This window comes from Aquarana catesbeiana, linkage group LG04 (assembly GCF_042186555.1).
Source record: "Aquarana catesbeiana isolate 2022-GZ linkage group LG04, ASM4218655v1, whole genome shotgun sequence".
Taxonomy (NCBI): domain Eukaryota; kingdom Metazoa; phylum Chordata; class Amphibia; order Anura; family Ranidae; genus Aquarana; species Aquarana catesbeiana.
In genome coordinates, this window is record NC_133327.1 from 490,250,150 (window position 1) to 490,267,275 (window position 17,126).

At 44.1% G+C, this 17,126-nt stretch overlaps 1 protein-coding gene across 4 annotated transcripts in view; it reads right to left on the minus strand.

Moving 5' to 3' along the window:
* RDH13 (retinol dehydrogenase 13) overlaps positions 1–17,126 on the minus strand; it is a 125,095-nt gene that overhangs the window by 10,723 nt on the left and 97,246 nt on the right. For all 4 annotated transcript variants that reach the window (XM_073627663.1, XM_073627664.1, XM_073627665.1 and 1 more), the window contains one exon: positions 3,676–3,831. In XM_073627663.1, the coding sequence (XP_073483764.1) occupies positions 3,676–3,831 (156 nt within the window). The remainder of the gene's footprint in view (positions 1–3,675; positions 3,832–17,126) is intronic.

The following is a 17,126-nucleotide window of genomic DNA, read 5'->3' on the forward strand; positions in this document are numbered from 1 at the left end:
TTCCACTGCAGCCTGTATACACGCCCACATGTGTGATGTCAATATCAAGTGACCTGGCTATCTCTGAGAACAAGTAACTGTTCTCTTCAGCATAAAAGACACAACTGAGCATGTGCAGGTCAGCTACTCTGCCTGCTTTAGCTGGCCTTCCCCAGATAGACAGGGCGAGGGGGAAAATCTATGCACACAGGATAAAACAGCCTTTTTACACAATGCAGGAGATTAATCCCTTAAGTTCCACAGTGAGTATAACAAGCATGCTATGTTGCATATACAAACTGATTTTAATGTTGTGGGTTTAGTAACACTTTAACGTTTCTTGGCTGTCGTTTGGTAACTCGAAGTTTCAGCTCCCTCCATACATTTTCTATAGGATTAAGGTTTGGAGACTGGCTAGGCCACTCCATGACCTAAATGTGCTTCTTCTTGAGCCACTCCTTTGTTGCCTTGGCAGTATGTTTTGGGTCATTGTCATGCTGGAAGACCCATCAACGATCCATCTTCAGTGTTCTGGCTGAGGGAAGAAGGTTCTCATCCAAGATTTTACAATACATGGCCCCGACCATTGGCCCCTCAATGCACAAAGTTGGCCTGTACCTTTAGCAGAGAAACAGCCCAAACCATAAAGTTTCCATCTCCATGCTTGACTGTAGGGATGTGTTCTTAGGGTTATAGTCAGCATTTTTCTTTCTCCAAACATGGCAAGTCGAGTTAATGCCAGAGAGCTTAATTTTGGTCTCCTTGACCACAGCACTTTCTCACAATCCTTCTCTGAATCCTATAGATTTCCATTGGCAAACTTCAGACGGGTCTGTACATGCCCCTTCTTAAGGAGGGGGACATTGCGGGTGCTGCAGGATTTCAATCCACAAGCTCCTCCCGTGTAGTTCTGGGCTGATGCATCACTTTTCTCATGATCATCCTTACTCCATGAGGCAAAATCTTGCATGGAGCTCCAGACCAAGGGCAATTGATGGTTATTTTGTATTTTTTCCATTTGCAAATAATTGCTTCAACAGTTGTCTCCTTCTCACCAAGCTTCTTGTTGATGGTCTTGTAGCCCATTCCAGCCTTGTGCAGATTTACAATCCTGTCTCTGACGTCCTTTGACAGCTCTTTGTTCTTGGCCATGATGGCGAGTTTGAATGGAAGAAAGATTCTGTGGATAGGTGTCTTTTAAACACATACCGAGATGTCATTGGGCGCACCTTCTTAAATTGACAGGACTAATCTGTGTACCACATGAACACACACTGTAGCCAGTCTGCGGGAGCCAGAATGATTGTTGTTGGTAGGGGATCAAATACTTATTTTACTCACTGAACTGCAACTCAATGTATAACATTTGTATTATGTGTCATGGAAGAAACATGCACAAGTTAATTTAGGAAAGTGGTTAAAAAACCTTAATTTTTTTTACCCTAATGCATTCCTAGATGCAGACAGTGAGACTTGGGAGCGAGCCCCGCACGAGTCCCCCTGTAGGAAGAAGCTTCCTATACTGGCACACGCCATAGAGGAGGAGCCAGAAGCACCAGCACAGGACCTGAGAATAGGAGAAAAAAAATGTCCATTTATTGTTTTTTTTTTTTTTTTTTTTAAACAGGAGCCTGGAAAGCATTGCACTCGCAATCAACTGGTGATGCAGAGTCAAGCTTCTGCACACACTGCTTACAACTCTGTTGCCTGTACCTCTGTAAAAGCTGTCATTGTAGAGTTGTAGGAAATGTGAATGAATTACGGGTGTGCTGATCAGCGCGCCCACAGTTCATTTAAACTACAAGTACGTCTGCTGCGGTGGCTGGCACTACCTGTACGATGGAGGTGAAACATGTAACATGTTCCAAAGGTGAACTCATCCCTTAAGGCACAGTGGTGCTTTAAGTCTAAATTCTCTCATGCAAAACTATGGGCCCACCAAAGGATTTATTTTGAAGTGCTTCGTGATGTTCCCCACCAAATGACCCATGCAGAGACCCTTTGGGAAAGAGATGTTGGTACTTTTGAGGAAGAATAGTGCAAGGATGCAATGCAGGCTGTACAAATCTCTTCACTTAATGTAACACAAAAGTTATCTCAACTGTATATTCTCCACTATACTGCTTCGAACCTCTAAAATGGGCATACTATCTGAATCACTATGCAACAGATGGAAAATGGATGCTATCCTAAACGTCACCTTTATTGGATAGGAGTTATTACCACTGTAAATAATATATTTCAGGCCACTGTTAGTGAAAATCCCAAATAATGCCTACTAGGCATCCTTCGTGACCTCCAAGTCTAAGACCCATACAGAAAAGCTATAGCTAGGGCTCTGTTTCAGACCCGTAGACTAATTCTTTTACATCGTTAGTCTGTAGAACCTCCCACTCATGGAGACTGGATAAATCAAGTGGGTAAAACGCTCAGGCTGGAAAGATACATATATCAACATAGACGATGTGCAGGTAAATTCAAGAAAGCTTGGTCCCTGTGGTTCGATACTCTGGTACTAAGCCCTCTCTATCTAGAGGTGGACAGGGTACTTGTCTGATTGTGAGGGTACACCTTCCAATACTATTATTTTGAAGATCTGTGATGGTACTTTATGGTGTGCATGTTACATTTGTAGACGTACTGTAATTGTTTGGGTGCTTAACAATCTGTGCATATATGGATATTGTTAGTATCGAATACAAGCATTGTATTGTGTCATGATTACTCTGGCAATTGTAAACCTTTGCATTTGTTTCTCTGGCAAATTTTTAAAAATAAACCACTTTCTAATTAAAAAAAAAAATGAATTTCTCTGCCTGCACAAACACTTTCCATATAAACAAAGCAAAATGACAGTGGCGCTACTGTTGATTTTATAACTGCATGCAACTTCACAAAAGGTCCAGAGATTGGATGAAGTTCAAATCTCAACATCCATTCCTGTAATCCTTGTGGTAAGAGGTCCCCACGTAAGTTGCAACTGTAAACATCTACTGCTACAATTCTGCCTGGAAGACAGAAAGCCTTTAACCTAAAGCGGAGGTCCGCCCACCCCTGCAAAAGTTAAATGCCAGCAGCTATAAATACTGCAGCTGCTGACTTTCAATAATAGGACACTTACCTGTTCTGGAGTCCAGCGATGTCGGCACTGCAGCTGATGTTTTCATCAGCTGTCGTGTGCTGCCGCCGCCATTGCCGGTAAGTGAACCTGGTGGTGAAGCATTACGGCTTCAAGCCGGGTCCCTACTCTGCATGCGCAAGGCACTGCTGCAGTCTCCTACTGGTCTGGCAGCGGGGGAAGGAGGAGGGAGCCGAGCTGCTGACGTAATGTGGCACGGCCTGGCCTCCCGATAGTGGGGATGGGGGGGCGCAAATGTGACACCGGGGGGGGGGGGGGGGGGGACAAATGAGCGGAAGTTTCACTTTTGTGTGGAACTCCACTTTAAAAAACAATATTTGTTTAGTTATGAGAGTAACGGCAACGAAAACTATACAAAAATGTGTTTATGTGGACATCTCAAGCTTACTGTAGGATATATGCAAACTTGTTTGTGAAATTGGCGCACCACTATTAATAGTCTTCTATCTATTTTTCATTGTGTTGTCCTTTTTTTCATAGTATTGCCTTTGGAATGCCCCCTGTATATACATTCTGTGTTCTTTGGTTTGGAAAGAACATCAATTAAAAAATATTACCCCTTAGTATGTCCTTTGCAAATTCTTTGATCGACTTTATTGATGCCAAGTCCAGATGTTTGGCAGACACATTATGATTCAGGGTCTTGCCACGGATTTCTCTTGCAGCATTTTCACACTTCTCCATATCTCTACATGCCATAATTATTCTGCCACCTGTACAGTAAATGACAAAAAAGAATGAGATAAAAAGTTTTGATTTCTAAGCATGCACACATGGTATTCAGTAAAGGTGAGCAACTCAACAAGGTGTAAACTATCAGTATTTTGACAAAGACTATGGACATGCGACAGTGGTGTTGATTTACTAAAACTGGAGAGTGCAAAATCTGGTGCAGCTGTGCAGGCTAGCCAATCAGCTTCTAACTTCAGCTTGTTCGATAAAGCTTTGACAAAAAAACCTGGAAGCTGATTGGTTTCTATGCAGAGCTGCACCAGATTTTGCGCTCTCCAGTTTTAGTAAATCAACCGCATTGTGTCTCAAACTGTGCTTTCATTAGGACTCATTTACACCACAATACCCAAATCCAGTTTGCAGTTACGCATTTGCGTTTACATGCATTTTTAAAGCCTTTTATAATTTTTATTTTTTTTTTTTTACAAAGTTGCATTTACATGTGTTCAAGGTGCATTCAAGGGAGAAGAAATGCACATCTAAGCATGCAGACATAGTATTCAGTAAAGGTGAGCAGCTCAACAAGGTATAAACTACCAGTATTTCCAGAAAGTCTTTTGACACACGTGTGTGTCTCTTTAAAACTGTCCTTCCATTAGGATTCGTTTACGCTACAGTCTCCGCTTCAGTGTGCAGTTCTACATGCCCATTTACATGCATTTGTAAAGCTTTTGCAGTGTGTTATAGGCATTATTGATTTTTTTAGAGTTGGATTTAAATGCATTTGCAGTGCCTTCACATGTGAAAAAATGCAACATGCTGTACTTTTTTTGAAAGCACATGAAACCACCTTAACGGAGTGAAATGGACTCATTGAAATACATTTATTTTTCTTGCCTATGCAATTTCATACTGCATTTAAAATTGCATTTGACTGTATCTGGTCTAAAAAAGCCTTTATGTGCAATCTATACTACCTCCCGATCAAATGAATCTAAATGTCACTTTCCCGTGCAGGTATGAATCCATTTATGGGTATACAGTTTACATTTCATTATTGTACATCCCAGGACACAGGGGTGTTGATTTAATAAAACTAGAGAGCGCTAATTCTGTTTCAGCTCTGCATAGAAACCAATCTGCTTCCAGGTTTTCTTTTTTTTTTTTTGCAAAAGCTTAAAGTGGTTGTTAAGCCACAATCTCATCTTTATATCATCCTCTTTGTCAGATAAAAAGCTGCATCCTAGTGCCTTTGCTTTATTAAAAAAAAAAAAAATAAATAAAAAAGATTTCTACCTGTTTTAACAGTATCTCCCAGCAATAAGATGACTCCAGGCTCTCAGCTCTCCCTGTGATATCTCCAGTGGGCGGGGCTAGATTCCCCTGCTGAAGTCAGCCAGGGAGGAAGGGAGGAGAGGATCTATGAGCCTGGAGTCATGTGATCACTGGGAGATGCTGTTAAAAAACAGGTAATTTTTTTTATAAAGCACAGGCACTAGGACACAGCTTTTTATGTGACAGAGGGCATGATATAATGATCAGTTAGTTTTGAAGCAGTGGGAAGAGGAGCAGATCAGCGATAGTGAGAGATGACAGGCAGGAGGGCAGAGGGAGACACAGGAGAGCCGAAGATAGCTGTGTATGACGGAGGCACTATGCTGACAATGATGTCAGGACTCAGCAGCCCTGATGTATCGGAGTCAGTGTACAGAGGGGAGGGTAGAAACTGGGTGGATCAGCAAGGTATTTTGGGTGATACAGGGGGCCAAAATACACAGCACAAGCACTGTGCTGTATAACATGCTTTAAAGGAACAGGATCTTTAATTTTATTTATTTTTTTGGGCTAACAAACGCTTTAATTCAACAAGCTGAAGTTAGAAGCTGATTGGGGGGCGTGGCTTGGTGCCGAACAGGAATGGCTGCTTGAACTCCTCGCTCTGTCCCACGGAGGTCCTGCTAGCTAACTAAAGGAGCCCTTCACCACAGCTAACATGGGGAAACCGAAGGACAAAACGTCACAGTCCCGGTCCCGATCCCCTAGAGGCACAGACCCGCTCTCCGGTCACAATATTCCAGAAATATTCCGGCCACGATCACGCGAGGCCCCGGCTTCAACTCCGGCCTACTCCGGAGCACGCTCCTCCAGCCTCAGCCCTGCCAGGAGAAGCTCCCAGCGCACGGAGAGCCCCTCTGCCGCCCGACCACTTAACATGAGTGATCTCAGATCGGTAGCAGCAGACATCAAAGAATCTTTTGCTGCTGCTTTTACAGATCTCAGGAGAGATATTCAATCGATGCATATGAGGATTGATGACTTGGAAACAACCACAACCCGCCACGATGCCGGCTTACAACAGCTACAACACTCATCTCAGATGTACAATAGCCAGCTTAGAGACTTACACAGACACATGGAAGATCTGGACAACCGCGGACGCCGCCATAATCTACGGGTAAGAGGTATGCCCGAATCCGTTGAGCAGAATCACATAACACAGGCCACAATCCAGATCTTCAACGATTTGCTGGGTAGACCCCCTGAGACCCCCATCGAATATGAGCGTCTACACAGAGCTCTTAAACCCAGAGGCAGAGACACAGATCCTCCCAGGGATGTGATATATTGCCTAATAAATTTCAGATTGAAGGAAGACATCTTGAGAAGAGCTAGGGAGCGCCGCAGCTTGCTGTACCAGGGAGCAGAAATCAAGATTTTCCAAGATCTGTCTCCCATAACCCTGCAAAACAGAAGAGACCTGCGCCCGCTGCTCGACCTGTTACGCCATAAGGGGATCCAATATCGCTGGAAATTTCCCTTTTGCCTATCCGCATCACATGCTGGACGCACTGCCAATCTGAAAGTCCCGGAAGATCTCAGGGGGTTCTGCAATACACTACAGACTAGAGCTGCACAATTAATCGTTAAAAAATCGTGATCTCGATTCACCTCCCCTGACGATCTCTCCTGCTGAGTTTGACGATTCTTTCATATAAACAAGTGGAGAGATTATCTGCTCACTCAGCTGTCAAAAGAAAACATCCAGGCATTCTGCCAAGTTTAGAACTTGAAACATTGTATCTAACTTCCTTCTTAGATCAAAGGGATAAACTTCTCTGTGTAAACAAATAACCTGGGCAATCTGCCAAGCTTTAAACAATGTGTAAATGCAGGAAGTTTAACCACTTAAAGTCTAAATCTTTTTCTGACACTTCTTTCTTAAGTTAAAATCAATATTTTTTGCTAAAAAAAATTACTTGGAACCCCCAAACATTAGAGATAAAATATATAAATATATATATATATATATATATATATATATATATATATATATATATATATATATATATATATATATATATTTTATAATATGGAATAAAATGGCAATTGCTGCAATATTTTATGTCGCACTGTATTTGCCCAGCGGTCTTTCAAATGCAATTTTTTGGGAAAAAATACACTTCAATAAATAAAAAAAAAGAAACAGTAAAGTTAGCGCAATTTTTTTTGTTTTAATGTGAAAGATGATGTTACGCCGCGAGAATCGTGAGAGAATCGTGATCTATCCTCTAAGCAAAAAAATCGTGATTCTCATTTTAGCCAGAATCGTGCAGCTCTACTACAGACACCATTCATCGAACTCCCGGACTGGTATAGAGCCTATCGTACCCCCCAGCTCCAAAGAACCAATTCCATGGAAGCTATCCCAGTAAGAGATGAATTCCACATCAGAAGGCGCAGATCATCCTCTCCAAGACCACTTCCTCAAAGAGATCAGCGAGATAGAGACCGACAAAGCCCAACAGCATCCCCGGCCCACAGGCGGGCCAGGCCAGATCAGTCTTAATGACTCCCTTCCAAGTACTTGAGAACAATACAACTCATGCTCGGAGTTGCCGTCTTTTTCAGGTCGCCACCCCACCCAAGCCCCAGCGCCATCGAACCAGGACAGGACAACAAAATGATTGGCACCTCAAATTCATTCTGCAATGGGCTATTTAACACTGGACTCGGACCTGCCCCTCCATATACAGATGGACACTATTGCATTTCTACAAGTGTAGAAACCTCTGAAGATCCCATGCTTTCTCCCTCCATATAAGCTCAACAACAGAACATCCTCTTCAGAGAGATAACCCTCTTCCGCAGACCCCAGCAGAAACCAAAGTATACCTCTAAGAAGCATAATTTCAGCCGAATCCATCACCAGTGGAACATTAACTGATCGAATATCTGGCTACCATGCGATCCACCAATTCCCGTATTTAACCATCAGCCTATATCAAGCCTATGATTGACAGCCTGGGATAGATCCCCATCGTCCACATGACGTCCTCCGCTGCAGTTAATAGTACCCCTTGGGTCCCCTTTCTCCCTTTCCTCTCCTCTCCCCCCTTCCCTCCCCTTCCCTACCCTCTCCAACCCCCCACCACACACCCAGGTACCTTCTTCAGACCAAAGATGCTACACCAATAAGATGGACTGAGCACCCGAGACAAGTATAAGCTAGACGCTTAACTTACGGTACTCCACTGTGTTCCGATTTATATATAGAGTTCTTTATTTATTTTTTAAATTTTTTTTTCCTTTTCTCCTTACTTGTATTTCATGCTTTTGCTAAATTACTTGCTATGCATATCGGGAAAGGGGAGGGCTCGTCTCGCATGGAAAAGGTCTCTCTCCTTGAACAGCGCACCCCTACCTGCTGTACCCGTACCAGGGACTTCCATGTGAGACGAGCTTCCTAATGGTGGACAGGTTCTTCTGAACTAGCAACTCTAGGGCTAAAACCGCTGAGTTTTGTACTGACAACTGAATACCCATAAAATGCTGCTATGTACCTAACTCATTGATGGTTATTACCATGAACAGCTATGGGCCACTCTTGGGAAACGCAACCACTTGAGGTGAGGTTTTGTCTTATCCCGCTGATCGGACCATATCTTGACCAGTTCATACACCTAAACATCAATGAGTCTATACTCCTTCCCCCACCCGTAGCCAAATTACCCCTCTAATTTATAGCGAGCTAACCTTCTTGAAGTTGCTCTACCTCACGCCCTCACAAATCCCCATAACCAAGTACGAGGTCACATATTGCACTATGTCCGACTCATTATAATTATTAATATTGTTATTAGTATCATTATTATTATTAGGATATGTTTATAGATGGTCTAATCCTACAACTCGTCCTGTGCCTTTTTACTTGCTCTCAGGGTGGCGACTTCCCCGAGTTTATTAGCATAGCGAGATACTCTCTCAGTACATAGTCTAAAGTTTAATGTTTCAACTGTCTATAATGTTGACTGTTAATGATACCACAACATCAATCTGAGATCTTTCACCATGTCTTTTTCCCTTGCTATCAAAGCAGGCTCCCTCCACACAAGTCGAATAGACTTATAACGACCTCCCACGGACTGGACATCCTACAAACCTACCTCCGGACACTTTCCACTCCTCCACACAACAGGACAGTGACTATCCTAGTTGACCCACACCGGACGTTTCAACCCCTAACAGGATAAGGTAGCTGGACTACTCCTACCTCCGGTAAGTACATCTTACTCCTCGCTAAACACCCCCACTTGACTTACTTCCTCCCTTCTTTCTCTCAACCCCCCCCTTTCCCATACCCTCTTTCCCCTCCCCCTTCTCTTTACCTGGGTTTCGCCCCCCCCTGGTCTCCACCGTAGCATTCCCCACTGCAATGATTAAAAACCTATCAAGGGCTTATAATTCTCCACAGAATCCACCTACCCACACTGGTCACATTTGCAAAAGGCAGCCCCGCCTCGTGACTAATCCAGCAACCGGGTAATACCCAAATACCATGGCTCCCCTACATTCTAGTCCGCAACACAACACTCTCAAAGTGGTCTCGCAAAATGTTAAAGGGTTAAATATCCCTGAGAAGCGAAGCCAAATCCTCAACATGATGAGTAAATTGAAAGCAGATGTGGTGTTTCTGCAAGAAACTCACTTCCGCACGAATAACACCCCTATACTCGCAAGCCGTAAGTACCCTACATCCTTCCATGCCACTAACTCACTAGCCAAAACTAAGGGGGTCTCGATTCTGCTCTCTATAAACCTCCCGTGGCAACTGACAGATTCCCTCGTAGATCCAGAGGGCCGCTATTTATTTCTAAAGGGAGTCATCCATAATCGGACGGTCATTTTAGCAAATATATACAGCCCCAATACTGCCCAGGTCAGTTTCTTCCGCTCTATCGCAACTACCCTCGCAGGCTTTCAATCGGGGATTACAATCCTTGGGGGTGATTTTAATGTAACACTTCAGCCCATCCTAGACTCCTCATCGAGGTCCTCCACCCTGCCTTACAGAGCACTGAGACAAATTAAGATACAAAACAGGAACTCCTTCTACACGACACATGGCGTACCCTACACCTGAATGAAAAAGATTACTCTTTCTTCTCCGCACCTCATAACAGGTATTCCAGGCTAGACTACCTCTTTCTATCCCAAAAAGATCTTCCCTTCCTAAAATCTGCTATCATTGAACCCCTAATCCTTTCAGATCACCACCCGATAACCCTCTCCCTAACTTTCCCGGAAAGAAACTTGGTCACGAAGATATGGCGCCTAGACCCATCTCTCCTCACTTCAGAAATTGATACCAATCACATCCGCACTAGCCTAGGTAACTACTTCAGAGAAAATGACAACTCCGAAACAGCACCCCTCACCCTCTGGGAGGCACACAAGTGTGTCATCCGAGGGGAATTTATCACACTTAAGGCCAATCAGAAAAAAACACAACAGACAACTATACGGGAACTAACTAACAAAATAAAGAGACTAGAATTACTCCACAAGCAGTCACAGACACAAGACACATACCTAGAACTTACACAAACTAGGAAACTTCTCCTAGAAGTCCTCAACCGCAAAACCCGACGCAAATTTATGCTAAATCAAAAGCTATATTATGAACAGGGAAACAAATGCGGGAGACTTTTAGCCAGAGCTATCCAAACTAAGAAAGCTAGCACTAACATCCACACCATAAAAGACCCCTTAGGCAATTCGAGCTCGAATTCAGCAGACATAGCATCTCAATTTGAACGCTACTACACAGAACTTTATAATATACCCCAGCAACCCGAAGCAACTGTAGGCCAAACCTCTAGAAAAGCCCTTATCACAGACTTTCCCAAAAAGTTCAGCCCCAAACCCATACCCTGGGAAGATGCCCGCGATTTAGACAACCCCATATCCGAGGATGAACTCAAGAGAGCTATTAAACAACTAAAAACGGGCAAAAGCCCAGGCCCAGACGGCTTTTCAGCACCTTATTACAAGACATTTGCAGATATACTCTCAGTCCCGTTTCTGAAGGCATTTAACTCCCTGACCTCCACAACATTACCTTTCCACAGATTACTAGAAGCGCATATCGCGGTCATACCGAAGGAGGGGAAGGACGCCACTTCAGTTACCAGTTACAGACCTATCTCCCTACTCAATGTAGATCTCAAATTATTTGCCAAAATTCTAGCAAACCGGCTCCTTCCCCTCCTTCCCGTAATAATAGGGAAAGACCAGGTTGGATTTGTTCCTGGCAGAGAGGCCAAGGACAACACCATCAAGGCAATTAACTTAAACCATTGGCTAACCTCCCAAAAACAAAGAGGCTTCTTTCTATCCCTGGATGCTGAGAAGGCGTTTGACAGGCTGGCTTGGGACTACCTGGGGGTGGTTTTACGCCACTTAGGTCTACAGAACCGAATGTTCAACCTAATTATGTCCCTATACACCACACCAACAGCAAAAGTCAAAGTCAACGGCCACCTGTCAGACGCCTTCTCCATCCGGAATGGAACGAGGCAAGGATGCCCACTATCCCCTATCCTTTTTATTTTAACCCTAGAACCCCTATTACGCTGCCTACGGTCGAACGAGAACATTAAAGGCATACCCATCGCAGGACATACGTATAAAATAGCGGCCTTCGCCGATGACATCCTGCTATTTTTAAGTGACCCACTGACCTCGATCCCAAACCTGCTCAGAGATTTTGACCTATTCCGACAAATATCCAACCTAAAGATTAACTTCTCAAAATCCCATGCCCTCAACATATCTCTCCCGAAAGACCTAGTCTCCCAATGCCAAAATAATTTTCCCTTCGTATGGAAACAGAACGCCATCACATATTTGGGAATCCAATTGACCACTCACCTATCGGATCTATACACAAAAAACTTCACCCCGTTGATTCGCACAAATCTCAGATGACCTACGCAGATGGGATAAACCCCATTTCTCATGGTTCGGTCGTGCGGCCATCCTGAAGATGATTGTGCTCCCTCGTATCCTATATCTGCTACAAACAATCCCCATCAGACTCCCCGCAGCTTTCTTTCAAGCAATTAAACAACAATCCCTGAAGTTTCTATGGAAACACAAGCGCTCAAGGATAAGCTTCGCCCAACTCTCGAAACCCAAAACTAAAGGGGGTATTGGTCTACCAGATTTGCAAAACTACTCCCGAGCATTCCATCTGGGACGAATTGTAGACTGGTCAGTACACGAGGGGGTTAAAGATTGGGTGAGACTAGAAGGCTCTTTTTCCCACTTGTCCATCAGAAACACCCCCTGGATTCTCCCTTGCCATATTCCTAGAACCCTAAAAGAACATCCCCTAATAGAAGCCACCCTAAGTAGCTTCAGAGAGGTATGTAAGAAATTCAAAATTTCCTCTTATCCGGGGCCCCTTACACCTATTCGACTTAACCCAGCCTTTACCCCGGGGATGTCCAACAATTTCCTCAAAGATATTTGGCCACACAAAGACATGTCAGCCCAACACTTCTTTAAGGATGGCAAATTTCTAAACCGCACTTCACTCCCAACAAATGTAGGGGGCGAACCTCCCCTGCTATGGAATTACTTCCAGATTCATCATTTTCTCACAATAAACCGAAACACATCTCTATCCAGAGACTTAACCCCATTTGAAAATGTATGCTCCCAAACCACACCGCAACAACATTTGATTGCAAACACCCACTCTATGCTTTACGCCTTGACTTCCCCTAAAGACACCAAAGCTTGGCCAGGTTTGGGAAAGAGAACTTCAAATAGACCTAACAGAAGAAAACTGGGAACGAATTTTCACAATAGCACACAAAGGCTCCCTCAATGTCAGGACACAAGAGAATAATTACAAAACCCTTTCCCGATGGTACCGTACACCTGAATTACTAAATAAATTTAATCCAGAGACGTCAAACAAATGTTGGAGATGCTCTAATGAAACAGGTGCATTTTTACACATCTGGTGGTCCTGCCCACTTCTCCAGACTTTCTGGAAACAGGTACATGACATTACCTCTCACGTAACCACATACCCTCCGGACTATACTCCAGCTAGGCTTATTCTCCACCATTCCTCCACTTCAGCCCACACATACAGAAAATCTCTGGAGGTACATATGATCAATGCAGCCAAATTATGCATCTCAGCCCACTGGGGATCCCCCCTTACCCCAACTATATCTGAATGGTTTTCCCGTGTGGGCAAAGTGGCTGAAATGAAGGAACTAATTCACATTGCAAAAGATTCACCATCGAAATACTCCCGAACATGGGCCTGTTGGACCCACTTCTGCACCACAGAGAGATATACCGCCAAACCGTCCCGATTCCTCCAAGGACTGACTGAGATACTCCAAGTAACACCTCTGAGAAACATACTTACTCAACAAGACCCGCTGATTCTACCACTCCCGCCCTAATGCGGATCCCGGGGGGAAACCCCTTCAGACAGGGATCTTCCCACGAAAACCTTCATACCCTTGAAGCTCGGTGGAGATCGGGGAGGGGATGCCCCTGAACCCTCCTTCCCTTCCCCATGTTTGTCTTCCGCTCTATCCCTCATTCCCACTCACCTCTATGTCTTTTCCCCCTTCCACATCTTTACCCCAACCGAGCAGATGACAATAATCACATATCTATCCCCATGACAATTCCAACTCATGTGTATAAATTGCCATTTACCCCTCACATCTTAAAAACTGACGAGACTACCCCCCCATACAGATATACTCACCTTACAAACCCAATACTTCCATACATGCCCAGGATTAAACTAACGGATTTATATCTAAATACATGCTGCCACTTCTCTAGCTAGCCCCTTAATTTTGAAACTATAATCAAAGGGGCATTCCTGTACTAGACAAGTCCAGATCTCAGATGATGAGGTAAACCTCGAGTTCGAGGCTGTTTAGTTCCTTTATGTATCTGTTTAACTTTCTGATAAACACATACCTGACTCGCTGTGCTTCAGTGAGATAAGTCATGTTAATAAGGTTTATGTTGTCTGAATACCTAATGTATGTAAAATCTGTGTAACAACACTTTGTTCACAATAAAAACTTTTATGGAAAAAAAAAAAAAAAAGAAGCCGATTAGCTATCATGCACAGCTGCACCAGATTTTGCACTCTCCAATGTTAGTAAATCAACCCCAATGTATCTTCATCTCCATTACAAAAAAGTTAAGCTGCCACCTTCAGGATACTGGCAAAAAGACAGGAGGTCCCCTCACAGGCATAACCCCTCTCTGTTAGGCAAGGCTCAAGGTTTTTCTTTTATCAGTGTCTTAGATCATGATTATGTCTGCACAAAAACGTAGCTAGCTTCTCAACAGTTGCATCTGGGATTAGAAGACTGTCTCTTTCCAGATCCATTTTTCTATTTCTTCTCTATGTTTAGAGGAATGGTACCTGAACCCCGCTCTGGGCACGCAGGGACAGCCTGTAACATTGCCGGTCAGCACTGCACCCTGTAGAATAGGACCCTGTGCGATGTAGTATTACCTCACAGACCAGACAGATGCTATATTGGAGATGGGGGGGGGGGGGGGTTCTGTGGCTTGTACTTATGAGTGCCCTGGGGTAGTTCTTACTGGTACCCTTTTATAGTGACACAACCCTTCCCCTGAGAAAGGACAGGAAAATTAGCTCCCTGAACTATTTGGATTTATTATTTAATTTTATTCTGTATAGTGCTTGTACATATTATAACTTTCTTGGCTTTAGGGGCGGTAGGGGAAGCTCTGGGCACCAAATGCAGGAGGGTTTTCTCCACCCCTTGCATTCACTTGGGAACAACCTGGGCTGCACATGCATGCTCTCAGTATGGTCACGACATCTTGACCGGGACACAGCGCCCTGGCAGTGTTCATCTTTACGGCATGTGTAGTACAGGAAGCACCGTCTCTGGGATAGCAGGAACAGTGCTTTGGGGGGCTACAGTTCCAACCAGACTGACTGTTCTCAGGACTACAGGTTGCAGCAGAACATTCTTTCCAGGATTACAGGTCACAACAGGTATTGAGAGGCCACACCACTTTTCCTTTGGGAGGCACTGGCACATTGGGATGAAATCTTCTGGGGTGACCAGCACATTGGTGCTTATCGACTCAGTGACTTCTCAGCTTACTTGGAACATGGTTTACAGCAGGGGTCTTCAAACTATGGCCCTCCAGTTGTTCAGGAACTAAAATTCCCATCATGCCTAGTCACGTCTATGAATGTCAGAGTTTTACAAAGCCTCATGGGATGTGTAGTTCTGCAACAGCTGGAGGGCCGTAGTTTGAGGATCCCTGGTTTACAGCAAGGGTCCCTATATACTTGTCAGCAGGCCATACTTCATTGACGACAGAGAGGATGTAGGGGGTAAGGTGTCCCAAATACCTTCTTTAGGTTGGGATAAACCTGGGCACAGCCCCCCATGCAGTGTATCCACTGAGATTCAGTATGTTCAATGTGGCTCTGACTCCCTCCACCCATCTAGTATCACTGCTACCTCCAGGGCACCTTCCTCCAGTTCCTTTGTGAAAAGGAAGGAATTCTTATCTGCTATTGCTGGGGTACAGAAACAGCTTTTCAGGACACCTGCCAGTTCGGACCACCCTGGTTGCAAGCAGAAGCATTCCTCTTTTCTTTCCGCCTCTCTGTTAAAGGGAAGAGAAACCAGTGGAAGAGGAGGTACAGGAAGATGAGAATATTTTGGTAAAAGAGGATGCTGAAAAAAACTCATCTGAGGAATCTACTTCTTAAGAATCCCAGGGTCAGGGTTTATTTTAAACCTGGAAGGCCTTTGGGAGCTTTCTCTCATTAGTTGTCTGGACCAATTTTGAAGTTACCGCTTCCTGAGTCCTCCGCTCCAAAGGTTACAGGATTTCGATTATGGCATCTACTACAACATCCTCAATTCTTTCCTGTACATCCTCATGTAAAAGGACTGTATTGTATGCAGACTTGGCTCACTCTGACAAAGTGCTAATTTCTGCCAAATAGGTTTGCTCAACAACACACCATGGAAAGTGAGTTCACTAAGAAATGGGGGTATGCCTTTGGTGGATCTGGCAGTTTCTTATCTCAATAGAACCCTCACGTGCCCAATGAAAGAGGTACCAGTATTTAAAGATGCCTCAGACAAACCTCTGGAGGCTTTATTTAAATCCTCATGTACTTTGGTGAGGGTAGCATTACAGCCAGCAAGTCTAAGCTTAAGACCTGGGTTCATCACCATGACAAGAGAGAGAGAGAGAAAAATACTACTAGTGGAGGTACCAAAACAAACAGAAACCTGGAGGATTTCCCACATGCTGTTAGCTTCTCAGGGGATACCTTGAAAGACTCCATACAACAAACTTCCTCAGATGGGAGTCTTGTCTGTACACATGAGCAGGATCTATTGGATGATGTGTTGTCAGCGAGATTACCCTGAAAGAACCGTGTGGAACATTTGTTTGGTCCTGCCCTGGATGATTACATCCAGAATGTGACTATGGGTAAGACTACTCTGTTACAACTTAAAAAGTAGGCCAAACCTATGGTTCAAAAACCTTCCACTCCTACTTCTAAGAAACAGTTATTTCACCAATATTGGGTTCTATGTCCAAACCCCAGATCTGTAAGAAACCATGGACTTCAGAGCTCTCTAGGCATCTACGTCCTCTTCAAACTGAAGGGGTGCCTGCATTTGATCAGGGGGTGGGGGGGGGGGGGGGGTTGGGGCGTTTGGCGTTTTGGCAGAAGGAAAGGGCGGAAAAGTGGGTCCATAACACAGTGGTTTAAGGGTACAATTTCAGAACCTTCACCTTCTGCGCTTCATGCTTGGAAAAGATTCTTTGAACCCACAGAGATTTGCACTTTTGCAAGCTCCTCTGGATCATTTTCTACCCTAAAAGAGCGATTATTCTGGTTCCAGAGGGCAAAATGTTTTGCATTTTCTACTCGAACCTCTTCATGGTTCCAAAACCGTATGGCAAGATTCTACTGGTGCAGAAG